The sequence below is a fragment of the Chiloscyllium plagiosum genome, unplaced genomic scaffold (assembly GCF_037043375.1).
Source record: "Chiloscyllium plagiosum isolate Xiang-an unplaced genomic scaffold, Cpla_swu_hap1 HiC_scaffold_34, whole genome shotgun sequence".
Lineage (NCBI taxonomy): Eukaryota > Metazoa > Chordata > Chondrichthyes > Orectolobiformes > Hemiscylliidae > Chiloscyllium > Chiloscyllium plagiosum.
In genome coordinates this window covers 26,463,449-26,487,524 of record NW_028270172.1, presented here as the reverse complement: position 1 = coordinate 26,487,524, position 24,076 = coordinate 26,463,449, and the positions used below count along the sequence as shown (strand labels likewise).

The 24,076-nt window shown below is 40.6% G+C and overlaps 2 protein-coding genes across 3 annotated transcripts in view; one reads left to right on the top strand and one right to left on the bottom strand.

Annotated features, from left to right (window-relative positions):
• Window positions 1-3,942, top strand: part of cth (cystathionase (cystathionine gamma-lyase)) — a 71,256-nt gene extending 67,314 nt beyond the window's left edge. For both annotated transcript variants that reach the window (XM_087978445.1, XM_087978446.1), the window contains one exon: window positions 2,986-3,942. In XM_087978445.1, the coding sequence (XP_087834571.1) occupies window positions 2,986-3,000 (15 nt within the window). In that variant the 3' untranslated portion in view covers window positions 3,001-3,942. The remainder of the gene's footprint in view (window positions 1-2,985) is intronic.
• A 1,231-nt stretch (window positions 3,943-5,173) lies between these two features.
• The window catches only part of LOC122564434 (nucleotide-binding oligomerization domain-containing protein 1-like), a 42,466-nt gene continuing 23,563 nt past the window's right edge, over window positions 5,174-24,076 (bottom strand). The window contains exons 7-10 of the mRNA XM_043719284.2: window positions 22,371-22,454; window positions 14,869-14,952; window positions 7,612-7,695; window positions 5,174-5,679 (exon numbers count right to left, since the gene is read on the bottom strand). Coding sequence (XP_043575219.2) covers window positions 5,610-5,679; window positions 7,612-7,695; window positions 14,869-14,952; window positions 22,371-22,454 — 322 coding nt within the window. The 3' untranslated portion in view covers window positions 5,174-5,609. The remainder of the gene's footprint in view (window positions 5,680-7,611; window positions 7,696-14,868; window positions 14,953-22,370; window positions 22,455-24,076) is intronic.

Genomic DNA, 24,076 nt, shown 5'->3' with positions numbered 1-24,076 from the left:
CCCTCACATGTTGGCCCTTTCATTCCCTTGGACTTGCTACAGTCTGATCTTGTAGGTCCAGGTCTAATATTGGCATAAACCAATGACAATGTTGTTTGTGAACTCAAATTCTCTCTGCCTGCAACTCTCTAACTCATGTCTTTGACATTGAACATCAAGCCAAACTTTTCCAGACTCATCTCAGCTTGAGGTTTTCCCTCCATTACCACCAGCAAAGTCATCCGTTAGCCCTGTATAGCCTTGCTTCAACCACCTTTCCTAGATTCATCAATAGAAATGCCCTGGTAGAACCATCGATTCAGCCTTCTTTTTCCCCTTTCCTATCTTGCCAATTTTTCTTGTGTCCCTGTGTTCAATGTCTTCACATGAACATTGGCATTTTTTTTTGATGTCATCCGTCTTTTTAACAGTATCTTGGCCATGATGGATCTCTAATCCTACCGAACTTCCAATCTCCAGGTAACCTAATTCTTTCCTAATGCTCAATTCTTTCTTGAACAAAGGTCCAATCAGTTCCCTCAACATTCTTCCACTCTCACATTGAACAACTTCTTATTTCATTTATTCCCCTCAGTATTTCAGTGTCATTGCCAGCTTTTCCTTTGAACTTGAAAATATCAGCAGTTTTGCTTCTAATTTACACTACTTGCTTTCACATGACCCATATCGCCTGCCTCAACTTCTGTTTGCATTTCTGGGTATAGACTGTGGATTCGTATCTATTACTAGCCCACACCAAACTTGGCCAAGCTTTCTTCCATATTGTTTTCTGTAAAGGCTCTATTCCACACATCAAATGTCTCCAAATTCATTGCATCTGTTCTGACAAATCCATATCCCACATCAATGTTCTTGATGTCTTTTTCCCTCAACCAAGGAGCCCTATCTATTGTGATACAGTGCCCCTGAGTGTATCTGCTCCATTTCCCACCCTTCAGCTCTCACCCCATTCCTTCCCTTCCAGAATGATGATAATGTTCCACTTGTCTTCATATTCCATATACAACAGCTTCCATATTCGACACATATCTTCTAACAGTAGCACCAATATCTCTTCCTCTCACTATTCTGCGTTCTAAAGGACCTTTCCCCAACAATGTCCTGATACATTTCTCAGTCACCCACATAGATGCCCTCCTTTTCCCACAAAACCTTTCCAAACATAGACAGGATGTGCCTTTTGATCTCTTCTCACTTGATGCTACTTGCAAGAGTAGCAAACAGCATGTTCTTTAATGAAGACCCCAGCCCCTTCAAAGTCTGCCCAGCTTTCCAGGTGAACCAGCAGTTTACTTGTACTTTCAATTTAGCACACTGCTCATGTTTAGACATTTAATCCCTTGCTCCTTCCTACCTTCGACTCAGCTGGAACTATTTTTTGTTATTTCTCCTTTTCACGTCTCTGTACTCTCTACATCACTTGTAACATTGTTCATTTCTGGGGAGAGTCATTACTATCTATCTCTGTTTTTCTGACTACAAATGCTGATTGATGTTAAAGCAATTTTTGTCTTTTGTTTCAAATTTCCAGTGTCTATGGTATTTTGCTTTTGTAATCATAGTTTGGAGAACATTAAATGTCTAACTATAGTACGTAACCTTAGGTTTCTTGTTTTTAATCATGTGAAAGGACAGAGTACATGTAGAATTTGACATTTACCACAATTGCACCCAAGCTGGATATTGACTGTGCAGTACATTCTTCATTATTATTGTCTTTTAATACACTGGTAATGAAGTTTCTCTGTAATTGGGTCAATCCCAATTGCTGACAGAGACTTTATATAATTCCAAATGTAGGGGAGATGGTGGATGGTGACAACTTGTCACACTTAGTAATCTAGTGGCCCAGGCTAATGCATTGGAAACATGCGTTTAACTACCACTGTGGTGGAATTTGAATTCACTTAATAGGTTTCTATTATAAAGTTAATGCCAGTAATGGTGACCATAAAACTATCATAAATGCTATCAAAACACATTTATTTCACTAATTTCCCATCTAAGCCCCTGGTGGACTAGGGAAGTCCCTGTTATTAATGGGGAAGTTAAAATTACCCACTACCATAATATTCATCTCATATGAAACATAAACAAGAACTTTCAGACTATTCCCACCAGCAGCCAGAACATCCCCCTCTCATCTCCCCATTCAACATAAAACTGGCAAAAAGATAATTTCACTCTCACAAATCACAAATGTGAAAGTGTTGTTAATCAACTTAACATCAACAGCCCTATGCATAGCCTTGATGAATTGAAATTCATTTTTACAGCTTCTGTGTGATGTATCCCTTGTGATTCAGCAGTTCAAGAAAGTTGAGGGAGAACTTTTCTTTTATATCAGACATATCATTGCCTTTTCAAGAGGAGAGTCTGTGTTGTGGAAAGTGTGGAAACCTGATGGGTGGAATTCAAACATGGTGCCCTGGGAAAGACAGGTACAGATTTCATTCAAAGATGTTGGGCAGGAAAGAGACATTTCAGGAGGTAATTTTCAAGGCTGGTGGGGGTCAAGGTTTTTTTAAGACAGGTGTGATAATAGCAGGGGGACAACACCTGGAAAGAGTGAGACATCAACAATGTCAGCTAAAAAGGGAATGACAAGGGTTGGCTATTTGTCAGCAATTTAGCGTGAATAGAGTCGAGAGAGTAGGAGATGGGTCTTACAATCAGTTAAGCTGGGAAGGCAATGACAGAGGACAGGAGAGAAAGCTGAGCTATAAGTTGTGCTTTTGAAAGATAGAGTTTTGTACACTGTGAGAATGTTAGTGTGTTGACATGATGTGGAAGTGCCGCTGTTGAACTGGGCTGAACAAAGTTAAAAATCACACAACACCAGGTTATAGTGTAACAGGTTTATTTGGAAGCACTAGCTTTCAGAGTGTTGCTCCTTCATCAGGTAGCAGATGAAGCATGTTGAATTTGTGAAACTGGTTATTGCAAAGTGAGCCTCTAATATTGTTGTTCTGTTTTGTTTTGCAGAAGCATTGCTCTTGACAGTAATCACCTTGGCAATTACCCTTCCAAATGCACTGCATTATTTGCTTCTTCCCTGCTACATGTATAGGACATCCCGCTATCTCTCCATCAGGATCTCCAGTGCTAAGTCTGAATTCCTTTGGTATCTTCCCCATCAATCCCTGAACTTCTTGATTCATCTAGTCTTTTGTTAGCCAATGAGTTAGGGAGGCACGGTGTCTCAGTGGTTAACATTGCTGCCTCTTAGCGCCAGGGACGTGGGTTCAATTCCAGCCTCAGGTGACTGTCTGTGTGAGTTTCCTCCAGGTGCTTTTGTTTCTGCCCACAGTCCAACGATGTGTGGTTTCGCCATGCTAAATTGCCCATAGAGACCGGAGTGTGCAGGTTAGGTGGATTAGCCAGGAGAAACGCAGGGTCTGGGTGGGATGCTCTTCAGAGGATCAGTGTGGACTTCATGGGCCACCTTTTCAATTTATGTAAGACATACCACTGGATGAAAATTGGTGCATGAGTGGTAGATGTGCAGGTCTCATATTTAGTGCCTTCGGACAGTTTAAATCTTCACTAATCAAACCCCAAAAATGGATATTTAAACAAACGTGTCTTATTGGGACAATGCCCACTTAGTATTAATTTTAACCCTTTCACCAAAATAATGCGCTGCCATTTTTCAAGGACATATAGGAAAATAAAAATCTGGTTGTGCAGAACTTAAGAATTGCCGATGAAAGACACATTTTATTGGAGCTTTTTGCAATTGTTCTGATGAGTGCAAGTGGAAAAGAATCGACAAAACGTTTTTTAGAAAGACTCAAGGATGGTGACACCTAGGCTAATGAAAACATGCCACCCCATAACTTGTAACAGCAAAAAACATCTGCTTTTTCCAAAAGTCAAAATGATGACTTGTGCAGTTTTAAAACTATTTTATCACAATAAAATATATTTGCTTCTCTCTGACCCTGCAGATTTTGTATGTCTTGATTGCATTAATGACAATGGTGATGAAATTCAGGAAAAATAAAGGACATGGGGATTGTAATGTATGATTAACATGCACTTGTTATTCCCTCCCTTCCTGTTAACAGCTCTACATGTGTCCTTCCACTTTCTCTTGCTCAATAAGCATTCTGACCCAATGACGAGCAAAACCCCTTCAACCAATCCCCCCAAAAGGCCATTTCATATCAATGAAGAAAAGGGAAGAAAGATTGAAGAACAGCACACAAAGCATAAAGGCAACAAAGGAGAAGCCAGTGTTCTGAAGAGGGGTCACTGGACCCAAAACAGGAACTCTGATTTCTCTGCACAGATGTTGCCAGACCTGCTGAGTTTTTCTAGCATGTTCTGTTTCTTTTGTTGTTGTTAATGAGGAGACAGAGATGGGCAAAAGTAGGAAGAAGGCAGAAGATGACAGGTTTACGCAGCCTGAAAACAACAACATGGTGAAAAGGAGTTGTAGTATTCTATAGCTTTACTTGAACAACACCAGCTTATCTACTCCATTTAAAACAAAGGTTTGACCACAATAATCGGTCAATTTGATGATGAATTTAGTTAAAAAGCACTTATAAATTTCATGACTCAAAAATTAGCTGATGCAACTCGTGGATTATATTTCATCCTCATCAATTAATTAAAATGCTACTTAATGTATATAAGTAACAATAAATAATCAATATTGTTTTTGGTTAGAGCACGGGAACTGGATTAATCTTGGACATAGTCACTGTGTGACAGAACTGGAGAATAAGACACCTATTTAGACAGTCGGAAAGCTCTGCAAATCTAAATATATATACATTTATGTTTGTATTTTACCGACTTTAAACAGAGATACGTAGAATCATAGAGTACAGAAGAGACCATTCAGCCCATTGAGTCTGACACACTAAATCTACACTAGTCCTATTTCCCAGCATACAGGCCCATTGGTGAAAGTGAGGACTGCAGATGCTGGAGATTAGAGTAGAGAATGTAGTGCTGGAAAAGCACAGCAGATTAGGCAGCATCTGAGGAGCAGGAAAATCGATGTTTCGGGCAAAAGCCCTTCATACGGGTCCATAGCTTTGAGGCTTTCTGTTTATGAAGGCTTAACTTTTTATAAAATCAGAGTTACTGTTCTGAGAAGTTAATTGTGTAAGTGTTAGTCAACAAAAATAACTGACTAGAAAAAAAAATGCAAGTTTTCTCTGAGGCTTTTTTTTAATCAATCATAGTTTACAGAAAGAGAAGTTCTTCATTATAGTAGTCTGCTGGTGGTTAGGTTGTAATACATGATGAGAAGTTTACATAGGCAGATTGCATTGTAAATTTCAACCCACTAAAACATTGCTACAGAATGTGACAGGACTGTAACAACGAGTATAAGATTCTGTAGTCAGGTTGTATGTAAGATTTTTATAGACTACACAACATATCTTTCAATTTATGAAGTATGATCTTGTTGTCCACATATACACATCACTTACATTTCACAAGTTAACAGAAATGTATTTAATCTTTTGAGTAATTTGGTGTACATTGTACCATACTGAAGAGTATTTGTTCTCTTCAGGAAGTATTGCGGGTGTGGAAGCTCCATGGCACAGATTATCAATTCTACATCCCACTGCAATCGATGCTATTCAGAACACAATGCGTTGCTCTCCAATAAGGGCTTTGGTTTCTTCAATGGATATTTTATTGCTCTTCAGGCTGGTTTAGGAAAGACACAAGAAATAAAACACTATGAAAATGATTTCTCGTGAACCTCTTTCAACCAACATTATTTGTAAACCCTTTCATATCTAGCCAGGAAGTGGTGGACGCAGGTACAGTTACAACATTTAAAAGACTTTTGCATAAGTATATGACTAGGAAAGGTTTGGAGGGAAATGGGCCAAACACTGGCCCATATCCCCCCAGTTTAGTTTGGGAACATGGTCAGCGTGAACTAGTTGGACTGAAGGGTTTTCATGCTATATAACTCTGACTCTATGGTCTACAGCCAATATGGAGCAAAGGTCCTGTTTCCTCAACTTTGACTGACCACACTGGTGCCTGATCATTAAGCAGTGGAATCTGAAAGCAGCCCCTCCTTCCAGGTTTCCCTCCCTCACTAACTGAGTGAAAACAATGAAAGGGATTGTGTTACTCCACATGCATTTATGTTGCTGATCTGACTTTGGGTGCAATGTGGCAATTCTCGATTTGAAAATGTAATAGTTAAACGACTGTTGCTACTTACAGCTAATTACAGAAACAGCTGGCTATATAGAATAGTGAGATAGAAAGAGGGAGTGAGTGTGAAGACACGAATGTATAGAATAAGTGAGAGGAAAATTAAAGCAAACTAGAAAGAGGGCGTTAGCAATGAGAAGTTAGTGAAATCAAATTGAGTATAATAATTTGTGTGACACAATTTACTGGGAATGCACTTGCCAATTGCCAGCCATGACAGAAAATTGAAGCTCTCGTTAAATCTGAACCATGCAGTACAACAGGTAGAATATATTTTAGAAAAGTTATTGAGAAAACTTCCAAGACATGTTTTAATTTGAGGGAAATAAAGAAATGTGTGGAGCCTTAGGAAGAAGGTGGGTATTTTAGAAGAAACAATTTTTTTATCTAATCTCTGACAGCACTTCATGAATGGGTATCAATGGACAGCAGCTTGAACAAGCAGCTTTCCTCAAAGGTGATGATTATTTAAACAAAAAGTGACACCCTACATTTACACAGTTGTACTGAAAGCACCCCAACAGATTTCCCAATCTAATGATCCAGTTACAAAGACTATAGCCTGCAAAAGCAACACATAGACTACCAAACTCCCCAATCAGGGTCTGCTGTGTGTCAAAGTAAGTTGATGTCAATGTTTGTCATCAATTGTGTTGTACCAGAGGTCACTTTGTAGTGATGTAAAATCCAAATTTTGCCCACATTGCAGGCATTTCAAAGAGTCTTAACAGTTGTTTGGCAGTACAGAACTTGAAGATTGCTGAAAAAAGATATATGTATTCCAAGATATTTATAAATGTTAGTTTTGCCCCTGGAATTGGTATTCTTGCAAGTTGTCCTGATGAGTACCAGATGAAAAGTTTCAACAAATGTGTCTTTTATCAGCAAATTTCAAGTCTATTCGTTCATTATTGTAAGTAAAGCTGGCAACATGTCACCTGCTTTGCTTTTCCAGGGACATCAGAAATCTAAGAGAATGGACCCAGATCCAATCATGATTTAAATGGAGAGGAGCTTTCTGATGTCACAGAGGAAGACATTCTCCACCGAATGTCCACTCTTGGGTTATCTCTGACTAATCAATTCAAATAGCAGCAATAGCAGAACAATAGCAGCTTAAAGAAACCAAGAAATGAACAAATATCTAAATTTGGAATGTTTGGGATTATGAACAGTTCAGTCGACTAGCCTTCCACTTTAAACACTTCTTCTTTTTCTCTTTCCCCCAAGGTGGAGGTTTTAAAATCGACAAAAAAAATGGGTTTTCTGTTATTGTGGAAAACCAAAACATGTTTTAGATAACTTTCAGTTCCTGAGAATGAATTTAGCTATGTGAGAAGTTAGTTGAGCAGCAGAAGCAGAGATGCCCAGTTAATATGGAACATAGCTTCTCAGGTCTGTTCTTACCAAATCTCTTGGATTGTACTGTTTATTTTCAGTGCATCAATGAGATGTTTTACTCCAGTCAATGTAATGTTATTCTCAATCAACCTGAAAAAGAAAAATATCTTAATTGTATCCTTGTTTTCTTCCTTTAATGGCCTGGCTCCCTTCTGGTGATCTTTACCCACCCGCATGTTCCAGGATCCAGCATATATGAACACTGTCACAGTCAGGCTGAATGTATATTAGGTAATCTCAATTAATTCCACATCCGAGGCCCTCTGTTTAAATGGGACTAAATCTATTTATTACTTATTTTTAACTGTGTAACTTCTATAGCCCTACTATTATCTTCATTTGCATCTTTTATCGCTCACTAACCAACATTTCTCCATGTGTGAGCCCTTATTGTCCTTCCTCGTTACTACACCATCTCCCATTTGGAACCTTTGTATGTCACTTCACCCACTGACCACCCTCTTTAGAAGGTGCCTCTGAGCCAGATCAGGTTTCAAGTCCCACTCCAGGACATTGATGGTCAAGGAGGATGTTTCATAATACGGCCAAACAGGTTGGGTATCATCTTGTGAATCCTTCCAAAATATGCCAGTGACAGGTGGTCAAAGTGGGAATGATTCTTCCCATGAGATGGGAAGAAATTGGAGACCCAACTGTTGCTATGCATGATCTCTGGCTACTACATACAAGTAAAAGTAGGGATGGGGTGGGTCTTTGCAGGAGGGCTAGTGTGGATAAGACTAGTGACAACAGCTTGGGGTTTGATGTCCATTCTGACCAGCCTGGATTCAGGAACTACCTCCTTGACCTATTAATATGGAGATTGTGATGTCATAGTTGAACCAGGCTTCAAGCAGATAATTCAAGAAGAAGCTGACCTCTGTATCACGCTGATCCCTCAATATGCCCTCTCTCTCACTACCACCCCTAATTTGTCTTCTACGTTTCACATTCATTCTTGTCCTCCACATACACCCATTGTTTTCTCTGCAATGTCTTTCCCATTCTATGCCATCCACATCGTTTTGTTACTATTATGTGTCCTCTGTATCCTGCTGCCTTTCATTTTGTCCTAGTCACTTACTTATCCTTGTATTTATATATCCAACTATCTCTAGCCTGTGTAGCCTGCTTCCTGACATCTCCCTTCTGCAACTCATTATCTTTGGTTCTCAATTCATGATCATTCCAGCACCCGAAGTAATATTGGTTTAGGTGACTTTTAGTGAAAAGATAATCAAACATATTCAGATTAAAACTTATTGATGAAACTGAAATTGCTGAAGGAAACCATTTTAAAAATGTGGCTTCTTGATAGTAAAAATGTTACAATTCAAGTTAAGAAACCATGGACCAAGGTCATAGTGTACCAATAATAACTGGTACAATACAAATAACAATAACAATATAATTAAGAGACTAGCCAGGAAGTAGATAAAATGCCACTGAAACATGAAGTTCCATTGTACACATACTTGAATATTTAATAATTATTATTTTTTCTTTTAAGACCATAGCACCAGATGATATAGAAGTTAGACCATTCAGCCCATTGAGTCAGCTCTGCCATTATTAATGGCTGACATGTTTCTCAACCCCGTTCTCCTGCCTTCTCCCCATAACCTTTGATCCCCTTTCTAATCAAGAACCTATCTATTGCTGTCTTAAATAAACTCAGTGACTTAGCTTCCACAGCCTTCTGCGGTAATGAGTTCCATAGCTTCACACATGTCTGACTGAAGAAATTCCTCTTCATCTCATTTCTAAAGGGTTGTCCATTCACTCTGAGGCAGTGTCCTCTAGTCCATGTCTCTCATATTAGTGGAAATAGCTTCTCTACATCTACTCTATCCAGGCCTCTCGGTATTCTGTAGATTTCAATCAGATCACCCTTCATCCTTTTAAAGTCCATCACTAACAGATCCAGAGCCTTCAGTTGCTCCTCATACAACTAGACCTTCATCTCCGATCATTCTAGTAAAACTTCTCCCGACCCCCTCCAGTGGCAGTATATCTTTCTTTAGCAATGGGACCCAAAACTGCCCAAATGCATTCTCACCACAGCCTTACACAGCCTCAGCAGTATATCTCTGCTCTTGTACTCTAGCCCTCTCAAAACGAATGCTAACATTATATTTACATTTCTAACTGCCAATTGATCCTGCATGTTAACCTTAAGTGAATCTAGAATAATGGCTCCCAAGTCCCTTTGTGCTTCACATTTCTGAAGTTTTTCGCCATTATAAAAATAGTCTGTGCCTCTATTCTTCCTACCAAAATGCATAACTTCACACTTCTCACATTATATTCCATCTGCCACTTCTCCTAGCCTGTCCAATTCCTTCTACAGCCTCCCCGCTTCCTCAACATTATCTGACCCTCCATCTATCTTTGTAATAGCTGCAAACTTGACAGCAATGCCATCAATTCCATCAACCAGATAGTAAATATGTAATGTGAATAACTGTGGTCCCAACACTGACCCCTAGCTACTGGCTGCCATCCTGGAAAAGATTCCTTTGTCCCTACTTTCTGCCTTCTGCCAATCCTCTACTCATACCAGTACCTGCACCTAACACCATAGGCTCTTATTTAGCAAGTTTGGTACCTTGTCAAAGGCCTTCAGGAAATCTAAATAGACCATGTCCACTGGCTCTAACTTACTCATTGTGTCTTCAAAGAATTCTACCAGATTTATCAGGCCTGACCTCCCCTTGACTAAGCTGTGCTAACTCAGATCTATTTTACGATGCACTTCTAACTACCCCACAATCTTAATAATGGACTCTAAAGTCCTGCCAATGACTGAGGTCAGGCTAACTGGCCAATAGTTTCCTAGCTTCTGCCTTCTTCCTTTCTTGAACAGGGTTGTTACATTAGTCATTTTTCAATCCTCCCCGATTCCAATGATTCCTCAAAGATCACCAAAAATGTGTCTGCAATTTCCTCAGCTATCTTCTTCAGAACTCTAGAGTGTAGGCCATCCAGACCCAGGTAATTCCCAGGTGGGAAAAGGGCAGGACAGTGGCTCAGTGGTTAGCACTGCTGCCTCACAGCACCAGGGATTCGGGTTCAATTCCAGCCTTGGGTGACTGTCTGTGTGGAGTTTGCACGTTCTCACCGTGTCTGCATAGGTTTCTGCCAGGTGCTCCGGTTTCCTCCCACAGTCCAAAGATGTGCAGGTCAGGTGGTTTGGTCATGCTATATTATCCATGGTCTCTAGGGATGTGTAGGCTAGATGGTTAGCCATGGTAAATGTGGGGTTACACGGATAGGATGGGGTGGTAGGTCTGGTTGGGATGCTGTTCCGAGGGTCGGTATAGACTTGATGATCCAAATGGCCTGCTTCCACACTGTGGGTATTCTAGTGATTATATCTGATTCCAGCGTCTCCCCTCTCAGACTGCAGGGTGAATTGTATCATATTGTGGTCACTTCTCCCAGGAGTTCCTTCTCCTTTTGCTCCCTAATCAAGTCAGCCTAATTATACATCACCAAATCCAGAATTGCCTGTTCCCTAGTGGGTTCTAAAGAACATCTTGTAGACATTACATAATTCCTTTTCTTGAGATTCGTCACCATCCTGACTTTCCCCGTCCACCTGCATATGGAAGTCCCCCATGATTAATCTGAAAGTGCATTTCTTTTCTATCTCTGCATTTATTCTTTTCCCAATAGCCTGCCTGCTGCTAGGAGGTCTGTACATAACACCCATCAGGGTCATTTTTTCCTTTGTGGTTTCTCAACACTACCCTCACAGGTTCTATGCCTTTTGACTCTATATCCCTCCCTACTATTGATTTAATTTAATATCTTGCTAACAAGGCAACCTATCCCCCTTTCCCCATCTGCCTGTCCTTTTGATAGGGTGTGTATCCTTGGATAGTTAGTTCCCAGCCCTGATCCTCTTGCAGCCATGCCTCTGAGATACCCACAACATTGTAGCTGCCAACTTTAATCCACACTACACACTCATTTACCCTGTTTCATATACTGCATGCACTTAAGTACAACACCCTCAGTCTCATAGTTGTCCTCTTATCTACTGGGCCTGAAGTTAGATTCCTGACTCTTTCCATACTTCTATTACTTGTTCTGGAAATTTTAATAACCTTTGCTGAGCCCTCCCCACAACTTTAACTGTTTCCAGACTTTTCTATGCAGTTGGACCCAACCCCCTACTATTTAGTTTAAACCCTATCCATTGCCCTAGCTACATGATTCGCCAGGGTTCTGAATCAAGTGGAACCCATCCAATCAGAACAGCTCCCTGCTTCCCCAGTACTGATGCCAATGTTGCATGAATTCAAACCGATTTCTCCCACAGCAATCGTGGAAACAAGTCATTTGGCCCAACAAGGAGAAAGTGAGGACTGTAGATGCTGGAGACCAGAGCTGAAAATGTGTTGCTGGAAAAGTTCAGCAGGTCAGGCAGCATCCAAGGAGCAGGAGAATCGACGGTTTGGGCATGAGCCCTTCTTCAGGAAGAAGAAGGGCTTATGCCCGAAACGTCGATTCTCCTGCTCCTTGGATGCTGCCTGACCTGCTGCGCTTTTCCAGCAACACATTTTCAGATTTGGCCCAACAAGTCCACACCGACCCTCCAAACAGTATCCCACCCAGACCCATTCCCCTACCCTATTACTCTACATTTCCCCTGACTAATGCAGCTAACCTACACATCCCTGGATGCTATGGGCAATTTAGCATGGCCAATTCACCTAATCTGCATATCTTTGCACTGTAGGAGGAAACTCATGCAGACACTGGGAGAATGTACAAACTCCACACAGAGTGTCGCCCGAAGCTGGAATCGAACCGGGTCTCTGATGCTGTGGGGCAGCAGTGCTAACCACTGAGATGGAGTTCAGCAGCTCCCACATCAGACAGGCATAACACATCGCCTAGCCCTGCATCTCTATTTTAATTACAAGGACTGATTTTGAATTCACAATATTCATATTTTTATTTGTTTTATTAGAAACTGATTAATGTTAATAATTAATCTAATACTTTCTTACATATGTTAAGTTGAAGATCAAAAGTTAGACTTCATGAACATTAAATGGTTGTAGAGCTTTATTTAAATAAGTTTATAATAACAATACCTAGAAGCACCTGTATAGAAATTATGTGTAAACATTTTTAAAATCTGTTAAAATCAGATTAACAAAAGGGATAGAACAGCCTATAGTGTAGGAACCAGCTCTGATGATGAGTCATCTAGATGAGAAACATTAACTTCCTCTCTCTCTGTCTGACCTGCTGCGATCTCCAGCATTTATATTTTTCAGAACAATCTGTATTGTTCTGTTATCAAAGATAATTACACACAAAAGTAAAGGGCAATTAAACTAAAATGTATGTCAGCCAATCAAACTATAAGAAAAAGTGAATTACAGATACATGCTCTGTGTACTAAAACTAAGAAGGTTTAAGACATGCATGAATAATTCTTATATATTCGAACTTAACAATAACATAAATTCTATACTTCAAGACTATATCTCCACTTAAACATTTCTTGGAATTTGCTATCTGAATATTTGTGTCTAACCTGAACATTAAAATAATTATTAAAAATTGTTATTGTATTGCCCATAGTCTTACCAGATCATAGGGGCTGCTCTCTCATTAGACAGAAGTGTCTGTGGTGATTTAATCTGAGGGCCACCAGACCTCAGGTGAGGAAAGAGATTGAGAAGGAGAGTCCTTCATGGTAACCTTAAACCAGTGATGGGAATTGAACCCACACTGTTGGCCTCACACTGCTTTGTAAACCAACAATCCAGCCAACTGAGTTAAACTGATGCCCAACTGTTAAAAATAATTTCTGCTCAAATGCATTATTTCTTTACAGAAGACCAACATATTATTTCTCTGTGTCTGTGTCCAAAGATGCTGCCGAATAATTCTCATTGAGTATTTCAAGCATGTTTTATATTCCTCCAGAACTTTGTCTCTGGCTTCGGTATGTATTTACTGTATATACCCATTTTGTTCCTTGAATACACTATACCACATATTTCAATGGGAACTAAACAGACAACTTAGTTTCAGAGAACAAATCCATTAAACTGTATAGCTAATGGTATTTCAATTATTGGAAATATCAGATTTAATTTTAACCAATTCCTTAATCTCTGTGAAGTTGTTCAAAGATAAACAGTGAAACTGCATTATGATTGGTGAGCGAGAATTAACATGTTGTAAAATTCTCATGTAATATGTGCATTGCTAGCAGAATGAGCATCTATTGACTGTCTCTCACTGCCTTCTTGAGTGAAACAGTCTCACAAGTCACTCATTTGTAGAGTACAGTTTAGAACTCAATCACACCATTGTCTGCAGTGTTGTATTGACCAGATCAAGTGGGTGTAACAGACTCCTTGCCTTAAATTAAATTTTTTGACTGTAGGAATACCACCTCCAGGTGGTGCAAGGAGACTGCAGGTCACCAATGCAAGCAGTCGCTCACCCACCAACCCATCTTAATCACTTATCCATGTCTGTTACTCACAGACTGATTCACCCACTCACCATTCACTAACTTATTGTCTCATGGAAAGATTTGGATCCTTAAATCTAGTACTACAGAAAGAGAGCATGCCCTTCTATTGTCAACTTCTAGGTGTATCCAATGAATTTGTCCAGGGATGGCTGCACCAATCCTTTGGGATTTGAAGGTATGGATGAAAAGAGTTGAGTGGCAGAAATCTTCATGGACAGTGTCAATGAGCTCAGCATTGATGCTGACTGAAGGTCTGGGCTAATCAATCACAATAACCATAATCTAATTGACCAATTGCTAAAAATGAGCTAAAAATAGTGCTACTCAGCTAACAGTTGGTGTTAAAGTCAAGTTAAAGGTGCTGATTATAACGTATTAAGAAATCTGAATATTTCAGGCAAAAACATGTGTTAAGGCTTTAGATACCTCAATGAAGTACACTGAGTGCAATAGCAAGCCGAAACAAATGGTGTCTTATTACAATTCAATTACCTTTTATAATTTGCACACCTAATTCACTCTAATCCCCATTAGTGGTGGCAAGTTACAGTTTGTACTGAGCACTCCATTTCCAACAATTTAATCATGATCTTATTGCTGTGAAACATTTTGGAGTGCCCTAAGGCCCCAAAGGTGCCACACAAATGCAAGACTTTTCTTGCTTTATCAAAAAAAGTCTTTCCCTGTCACCGTGAGGCCTTTACGAAATTATGTAACGAGACAAACATATTGAACATTTCTGAATCACGTACCATAAGGTTTGTAGGCTCCTATTTACTTTCAGCACATCTCCGAACCACTTCATTGCTTCATCGTCCAGTTTGTTTGCTGTGAGCCTAATTTAGAAAAGTTACATTTCCAGAATATTACCAAATTCAGCTGTGGCTAACTGAGGTTTGGTGATGAGAGTATTTAATGTGATGAAGGGCTTATGCTCAAAACATTGATTCTCCTGCTCCTTGGATGCTGCCTGACCTGCTGTGCTTTTCCAGCACCACACTTTTCAACCATTACTGAGATAGCCATAGGTGAGGTTCTGGAAGACTGGAGGTTGGCTAATGTGGTGCCATTATTTAAGAAAGGCTGTAAGGAAAAGCAAAGATACTATAGATTGGTAAACCTTGCATCAGTGGTGGATAGGTTATTGGAGAGGATTCTGAGTGACAAGATTCATATGCATTTGGAAAGTCAAGGACTGATTAGGGATAGTCAACATGGCTTTGTGCGTGGGGAATTGTGTGTAACTTGATTGAGTTATTTTGAACAGGTGGCAAAGAAGATTAAGGAAGGCAGAGCGGTGGACATTGTCTATATGGATTTCAGCAAAGCGTTCAACAAGATCCCGCACAGTAGAATGGTTAGTATGGTTAGATCACATGGGATCCGGGGAGCTAGCCAATTGTATACAAAATTGACTTGAAGTTAGGAGACAAAGAGTGCTGGTGGAGGGTTGTTTTTCAGACTAGAGGCCTATGACCAATGGTGTGCTACAAGGATTTGCTGGGTTCTCTGCATTTTTGTCATTTATATAAACATTTTGGATGTGAATATAGAAGTATGGCTAGCAAGTTTGCAGATGACACCAGCAGAGGTGGTGTAGTGGACAGCAAAGAAGATTACCTCAGAATACAATGGGGTCTTGATCAGATGGGATAATGGGCCAAGGAATGGCAGATGGAATTTAATTTAGATAAATGTGAGGTGTTGCATTTTAGTCAAGCAAACAACGGCAGAATTTGTACAGTTAATGGTAGGGCCCAGTGGAAAATTGCCAAACAAAGAGACCTAGGGATGCAAATGCATTATCCCTTCAAAGTGCAGTCGCAGATAGACATGGTTGTGAAGAGGGTGTTTGTTCCACGTGCACTCATTGGTCAGAACATTGAGTATAAGAGTTGGGATGTCATGTTGTGGCTGTGCAGGACATTGGTGAGGCCGCTATTGGAATACTGCATATAATTCTGGTAGCCATTCAAAAGGATGGATTTCGTTGAAATTGAGAAAGTGCAGGAATGTTGCTGGGTTTGAGCTATAGGGAGGGGCTGGAGGTATTCTCCCTGGAGCTTCGGAGGCTGGAGGATGACCTTGTAGAGGTTTGTAAAATCATGAGGGGCATGGATAGGATGAATAGCCAAGATCATTTTCTCAGGGTGGGGGAGAGTCCAAACCTACATGACAGAGGTTTAAGGTGAGAGGGGAAAGATTTAAATGCAGAGGGTGGTGCCGTGTATGGAACGAACTGTCAAAGGAAGTGGTGGAGGCTGGTACAATTACAATATTTAAAAGGCATCAGGATGGGTATATGAATAGGAAGGGTTTAGAGGGATATGGGCCAAGTGCTGGCAAATGGAACGAGGTCAGATTGGAATGGCAGGTCAGTGCAGACGAATTGGACTGAAGGGTCTGTTTCCGTGCTGAATGACTCTGTAAGCAGTGTTTACACTGTGATCTTTTATTTTTGTTTCCTCTTTAAGTGCCAGTTGATAAAGCAGTGACTGTGATTTTTTTATTCCAGCTATTGACATTCACTACTTTTGGCACCATGTTTCAAATGTAAAACAAGCTTTATTGAAGTTAAGTTTAAGATGTCTGCCTCATGGTGGAGGTCACATGACTACACCAGGCTAGGACAGACGTTTGTACAGTTTCTACACCGTGCCGCCCACTAACTGTACAGTTTGTACAGTTTGTACAGTTAGTGGGCGGCACAGTGGCACAATGGTTAGCACTGCTGCCTCACAGCGCCAGAGACCCGGGTTCAATTCCCGACTCAGGCGACTGACTGTGTGGAGTTTGCACATTCTCCGCGTGTCTGCGTGGGTTTCCTCCGGGTGCTCTGGTTTCCTCCCACAGTTACAAAGATGTGCGGGTCAGGTGAATTGGCCATGCTAAATTGCTCGTAGTGTTAGGTTAAAGGGGTAAATGTAAGGGTATGGGTGGGTTGCGCTTCGGCGGGTCGGTGTGGACTTGTTGGGCCGAAGGGCCTGTTTCCACGCTGTAAGTAATCTAATCTAATCTAATCTAATCTCAATCCAAACAAGGAGCTGAGTCACCACACAATTTCCACTCTGAATTTACCCCTTACCTAACAAAAATTAATTGACCCGAGCCATGAAAATTTTAATTGGTCAGCTGCAACACAACCTTGAGAAGGACAAGTATTCCAAATTCCTACTTCCCTTTCTGTGAAAAAAACGATTCTTGATTTCACTCGTGAATAGCCCAACCATTGTACTGCTATATATACCAGAATAGGACATAACACTGCAATTTTAGAGGCCGAGGATATGGAGCTTAAAGGTATAATGACTTGCTTTATTCACTGATCCTCAAGTTAGCCACTTTGGTTTATGTATCTTCCTTCACTTTTCCAAGGAGAAAGTAGGCCAGAGATGCAAGCATTGCCTATCAGTTGTGTATGTCATGAAGACAAATGGTATAGTGAGAAGATTCGAATACAAGAGCAGGGATGTTTTGCTGCAATTGTGCAGGACCTTGGTGAGATCACACTTTGGAATATAGTGAGCAGTTCTGGTCTCTGTATCGGAGAAAGGATGTTCTGGCTATGGAACGAATGCAACAATCTTTTCTCTGACTGATTCCTGGGATGACAGGACTGACATATGAAGAGACACTGGATCAGTTAGGCCTACATACACTGGGGTTTAGAAGAATGAGGGAGAATATCACAGAAACCTATAATATTTGAATAGAACGTGGCTGCAGAGCTGATGTAGGAGGCAGGACTTCAGAGATGTGGATCATTGGGATACCTTTTAGGGAAGGTGAGATCTGCACAAGGAGGACGGGTTGCACCTGAACTGGAGGGGCACCAATATCCAGGGCAGGAGGATTGCTAGAGCTCTTTGAGAGGGTTTAAACTAGTTTGGTAGGGGAATGTGAACTGGAGCTACAGATCAGAGGATGGGGTAGCTGGTGAATAGGCAATGCAGCGTGCAGAGAGTCTGTGAGGAAGGATAGACAGTTGATGGGACAAAGTTGCAGTCAGTGTGATGGGTTGAAGTGTGTCTATTTTAAGAAGTGTCAGGAATAAGGATGATGAACTTAAAGCATGGATCAGTAATTGGAGGTATGACGTTGTGGCCTTTATAGAGACTTGGATATCACATTGGCAGGAATGATTGGTGGATGTTCCGGGGATAGATGTTTCAATAGCAATATGGAGGGTGGTAAAAGAAGTGGGAGAGTGGCATTGCTAATCAGGAATAGTACCACAGCTTCAGAAAGGGACGTCATCGAGAAGGGTATGTCTACTGAGTCATGATTGATGGAAGTCAAAAACAGGAAAGGAGCAGGAGGAGTTTTCTATAGACCTCCCAATAGCAATAGAGACACTGAGAAGCAGATTAGGAGGCAGATTTTGGAAAGGTGCAGAAGTAAGAGGGTTGTTGTCATGAGTGACTTCAACTTTCCTAATATTGATTAGAACCTCCTTAGTGCAAATAGTTTGGATGGAGCATATTTTATTAGGTGTGTCCAGGATGGATTCCTGACTCAATATGTAGATAGGCTGACTAGAGGGAGGCCATATTAGATTTGGTGCTCGGCAACAAACTAGATCTGGTGTCAGATCTCTCAGTGAGAAAGCATTTCATTGAGACTGAACATAACTCTCTGACCATTACTATACTCATGGAGTGCAATAGGAGCAGACAGTGTGGGAAAGTATTTAATTGGGGGAGGGGGAATGACAATACTATTAGGCAGGAACTGTGGAGCATAATTGGGAACAGATGTTCTCAAGGAAATGCACAACAGAAATGTGGAGGTGGTTTGGGGAGCACTTGCTGTGAGTGCTTAATAGGTTTGTCCCACTGAAGCAAGGAACGGTTGGGAGGGTGAAGGAACCTTGGATGAAAAGACATGCAGAACATCTAGTTAAGAGGAAATAGGAAGCTTACTTAAAATTGAGGAAGCAAGGATCAGACGGGGCTCTAGAGGGTTACAAGGTAGCCAGGAAGGAACTGAAGAATGGATTTAGGAGAGCTATAAGGGGGCATGAAAAAGCCCTGGCAGGTAGGATTAAGGAAAATCCCAAGGCATTCTACACTTATGTGAGGAACAAGAGGATGGCCAGAGTGAGGGTAGGGCTGATAAGGGATACTGGAATGAACTTGTGCCTTGAGTCAGAGGAGGTAGGGGAGGTCCTTAATGAATACTTTGCTTCAGTATTCATGAGTAAAAGGGAACTTGTCATTTGTGAGGTCAGCTGATATGCTCGAACAGGTTAATGTTAAGAAGGAGGGTGTGCTGTAAATTTTGAAAAACATGAGGATAGATAAGTCTCCTGGGACAGATGGGAAATACCCAAAGTTACCATGGGAAGTGAGGGCAGAGATTGCTGCCCTTTTGGTGATGATCTTTGCATCCTCACTGACCACTGGAGTAGTACCAGACAAAATTGGAGGGTGGCAAATATTATTCCCTTGTTCAAGAAAGGGAATAGGGATAACCCTGGGAATTACAAACCAGTCATTCTGACATCGTTGGTGGGAAAAGTATTGGAGAGGATTCTGAGAGACAAGATTTGTGATTATTTGGAAAAGCATAGTTTGATTAGAGACAGTCAGCATGACTTTTTGAGGGGCAGGTGATGCCTCACAAGCCTTATTCAATTCTTTGAGATGTGACAAAACACATTGATGCGTGTAGAGCAGTGGATGTGGTGTAAATGGATTTTAGCAAGGCATTTGATAAGGTTCCCCATGGTATACTCATTCAGAAAGTAAGGAGGCATGGGATACAGGTAAATTTGGCTGAGTGGATGCAGAATTGACTGGCCCATAGAAGACAGAGGCTGGTAGTAGATGGAAAGTATTCTGTCTGGAGCTCAGTGACCAGTGTTGATCCACAGGGATCTGTTCTGGGATCTCTGCTCTTTGTGATTTTTATAAATGACTTAGATGAGGAAGTGGAAGGGTGGATTAGTAAGTTTGCTGATGAAACCAAGGTAGGTAGAGTTATGGATAGGGTAGAGTGTTTTTGTAGGTTGCAACGGGACATTGACAGGATGCAGAACTGGGCTAATAAGTGGCAGAGGGAGTTCAACATGGAAAAGTGTAAAGTGATTCATTTTGGAAAGTCAAATTTGAATGCAGATTACAGGTTTAAAGGTAGGTTTCTTGTTAGTGTGGAGAGGGATCTTGGGGTTCACGTCCATAGATCCCTCAAAGTTGCCACCCAAGTTGAAAGGGTTGTTAAGAAGACACATGGTGTGTTGGCTTCCCTTAGCAAGGGGATTGAGTTTAAGAGCCATGAGGTTATGCTGCAGCTCTATGAAGCCCTGGTTAGACCACACTTGAAATATTGTGCTCAATTCTGGTCGCCTCATTATAGGAAGGATGTGGAAGCTTTAGAGAGAGTGAAGAGGAGTTTACCAGAATGCTGCCTGGACTGGAGGGCATGTCTTAAGAAGAAAGGTTGAGGAAGCTAGGGTTTTTCTCATTGGAGCGAAGAATGATGAGAGGTGACTTGATAGAGGTGTACAAGTTAAGGAGAGGCATAGACTGAATGGATAGCCAGAGACTTTTTCCCTAAGCGTAAATGGCTATCATGAAGGGGCATAATTTTAAGGTGACTGGAAGAAGGTTTAGGGGAGATGGCAGAGGTAGGTTCTTTACACAGAATGGTGGAATGCACTGCCAGCAGTGTAGTAGAGTCAGATATATTAGGGACACTTATGCGATTCTTGGATAGGCACATGGATGATAGTAAAATGAAGGGTACGTGCGTTAGTTTGATCCTCAAGTAGGATAAGAGGTTGGCACAACATCGAGGGCCAAAGGGCCCATACAGTGCTGTACTATGTTCTAACTAGACAGGGTCATCGCATGAAGGATGTTCCAGATGACCTCGGAGTGCAGATCCAAGGGTCATAATCTAAAGATTGTGAGACGGAGATGAGGAGAAATTTCTTCACTGAGAAAGTGGTGAGCCTGTGGAATTCTCTGCCTCAGGCCAAAACATTGAATGTTTGCAATGAGTTAGACATATTTCTTCAGGCTAAAGGGATCATAGGGTATGGGGCAAAAGCAGGAACAGGGTACTGAATTACATGATCAGCTATGATCATATTGGAACAGGTTTGAAGGGCTGGATGGTCTACTTTTGCTCCTATTTTCTATGTTCCTGTGGTAGCATCATGCATGTAATACCCCCATAACACCACATAATTTCTGGGGGAGAAATAGAAAAAAATCAATGTTTAAACAAAAAACATGAGCAGATTATCTTTAACCCACTCCTACACTAAAGAATAATCCAGGAATTTTTGGCAAATATTTCTTAATAGATGATTTTAATAGCGGGCCAGGCAAGGAACAACCAGACAAACAAGAGGAACATCAAACTCAGTGTAGACTATCCAAGCCTCAGGCCTGTTCTTTAATGTCTTTGCTGAACATTAACTTACAAGAGCTACAAGAACAGAGCAGAGGCTGGGATACTGCGATGAGTAACTCATCTCTTGACTCCCCAAAACCTGTCCACTATCTACAAGGCACAAGTCAGGATAGAGCAGTCCATTTGATTGTACCATATCTACAAACATCCATTCCCTCCATCACCAATGCTCAGGAGCAGCAATGCTGTAGGATCTGCAAGATACAATGCAGAAATTCACCAAAGATCTTTTGACGCCATCTTCCAAACCCATAATTACTTCTATCTATAAAGATGAGGACAGCAGACACATGGGAACACCACCACCTGCAAGTTCTCCTCCAAACCACTCATCATCCAGAAATAGAAATATTTCTCCATTTCTTAATTGTCACTGGGTCAAAATTCTGGAATTCCCTCGCTAAGGGAATTGTGAGTCTACCTATAGTTGATGGCCTATACAGCAGTTCACCACCACCTTCTGAAGGGAAACTAAGGATGGCAATAAATGTTGGCCATCCAGCGATGCCCATATCCCAGGAGTGAATAAAAAAATCCATTTGAGTTTTAAAATTTCCAATTGATCTAGCCTTGAGTTTTTTTTTAAGAGGGGTACGGTGAAGAAAGTTCCTTTGTGTGAGATAGCTCCTTTCACCTTACTACAATGGTGAGATTCTGATCAGATTTTGGAACACTACCTTACATTGCATCAGCATGACCTATTGTCCACTAAGTGAGCCTGACAACTTGAGCATCAATTCATGCGTTGAGGTGCATGACAGATCATTGGGAAGAGATTTCCATTCCAGCTGAACTGGTGGCTTAATTCCCAAGTACACAATAAAAATAATACCAGAGTGTCTTCAGGCATCTGTTGTCTTCCAATGAGGCAGCTAAATATTTACTTCCCTCTGTGGAAATGCCATTTCCTGCAAGACTATGGGAAAAAAATTTATTAAAAGATAACAAATTGTAGACAATTCACAGCATATATATGTGTGTGTGTGTATATATATATATATATATATATTTAAATTTCCTCAGAAAGTAGTGGCCATGATTCCACAAAATTGTAATCTTTCCATTCAGGTAGAAGTGTAAACTACGGTTGGCTGTTTGAGACATTTAATTTCTAACTGCCACAAAGCTTTGAAAGAAAATAGGATGCAAAAGGTAATAACTGAAAGGACAAGGTGGCTCAGAACACAAGCACAGAGAGTGTTAAGGGGCTGGTGAGACCAGTAGGCATTGTCAAGAAATGGGAGAATTCAGAGACAGGAGATCATCATTATTCCAAGTTTGGTTCACACCAATTTTTGTTTGCAATATAATAATCCAAGTAACTAGGATTTCAAAGACCTTCAGATTTCTTACATATCTTAAAATTCAAATCTCAGTCTTGGGGATCTGGATGCATTTTCTGGGAGAGTATTTAAGGTGAGTAACTTCACAAAGTTTTCCTCATAAGGTTTTAAAAATTACTTGAATGAGCACTTGCAATGTCATAACATTCAAGGCTATGGGCTAAGTGCTGGAAAGTGGGACAAGTGTGGATTTTGTGTAGTTGTGGTGGTATAAACTTGATGGGTCAAAGGGCCTCCTTTGCACTGTATGATTCAACAAAAAGCAAATTGAAGTTGTTCTGAAGGTGAGTCACACTGAAACTTTAACTCTGTTTCTGTCTCCATAAATGCTGCCAGATCTATTGAGTTTCTCCTGTGTTTTCTGGTGTTTGCAATGTAAAATTCTCTCACTTCTTTCATTGTGACCTGCAGCCTAAACTGTGGGTGAACTGAGATTTATTTGTGTTACACAATTTGTCGTATTGTGAAAATTTGTAAAAGATGCTGCTCTCAATGTTTTGTCAAAGGATACAACAAATATGCTCACTATAACGTATATTGAAGTCATGTATATTAAATAAATTTTACTGATTTTTATTTATTGGTTCCCAAAGTCTACCTCTTTATTCATCCCCCTGTAAATAAAGCTGAGTAATTAATTTAAGCCTGTACACATTTGCCTGATATTATATTGATAGATATGCAAATACTTCATGCAATGGACAGCAGAGCCATAGAATTGTATAGCATGGAAAAAGACCCTTCGGTCCACCATGCCAACCAGATATCCTAAATTAATCTAGTCCCATTTTCCAGCATTAAGCCCATCTCTCAATAACTCTTCCCTTTCATATACCCAACCAGATGCCTTTTAAATGGATATATTGGCATTGATTAACATTCAGACTTTGTCTGTCTTATGTCATCAAAATGCTTAGAAATCTGATTACCTGAGCTTTTTTAAAGAAGGATGATTTCTTAAAGCTTGAGCAAATGCTTCAGCACCCAAGTCTCCGACTTGATTCCCCCACATCCTGTGTTTCAATTCAAGATTTAAAGTCACTGGAACTTCAGCTGGAAAACTTACACACTACAAAATAGCATGCAACTTATGACCAAATCACGTACATAAATTAGATACAACATGCATTTTTCTCTTTTCTTTTGCACCGGTGTGTTTTGTACTGTTTGTGTTCAAGCCTCTGAAATCAGGCTT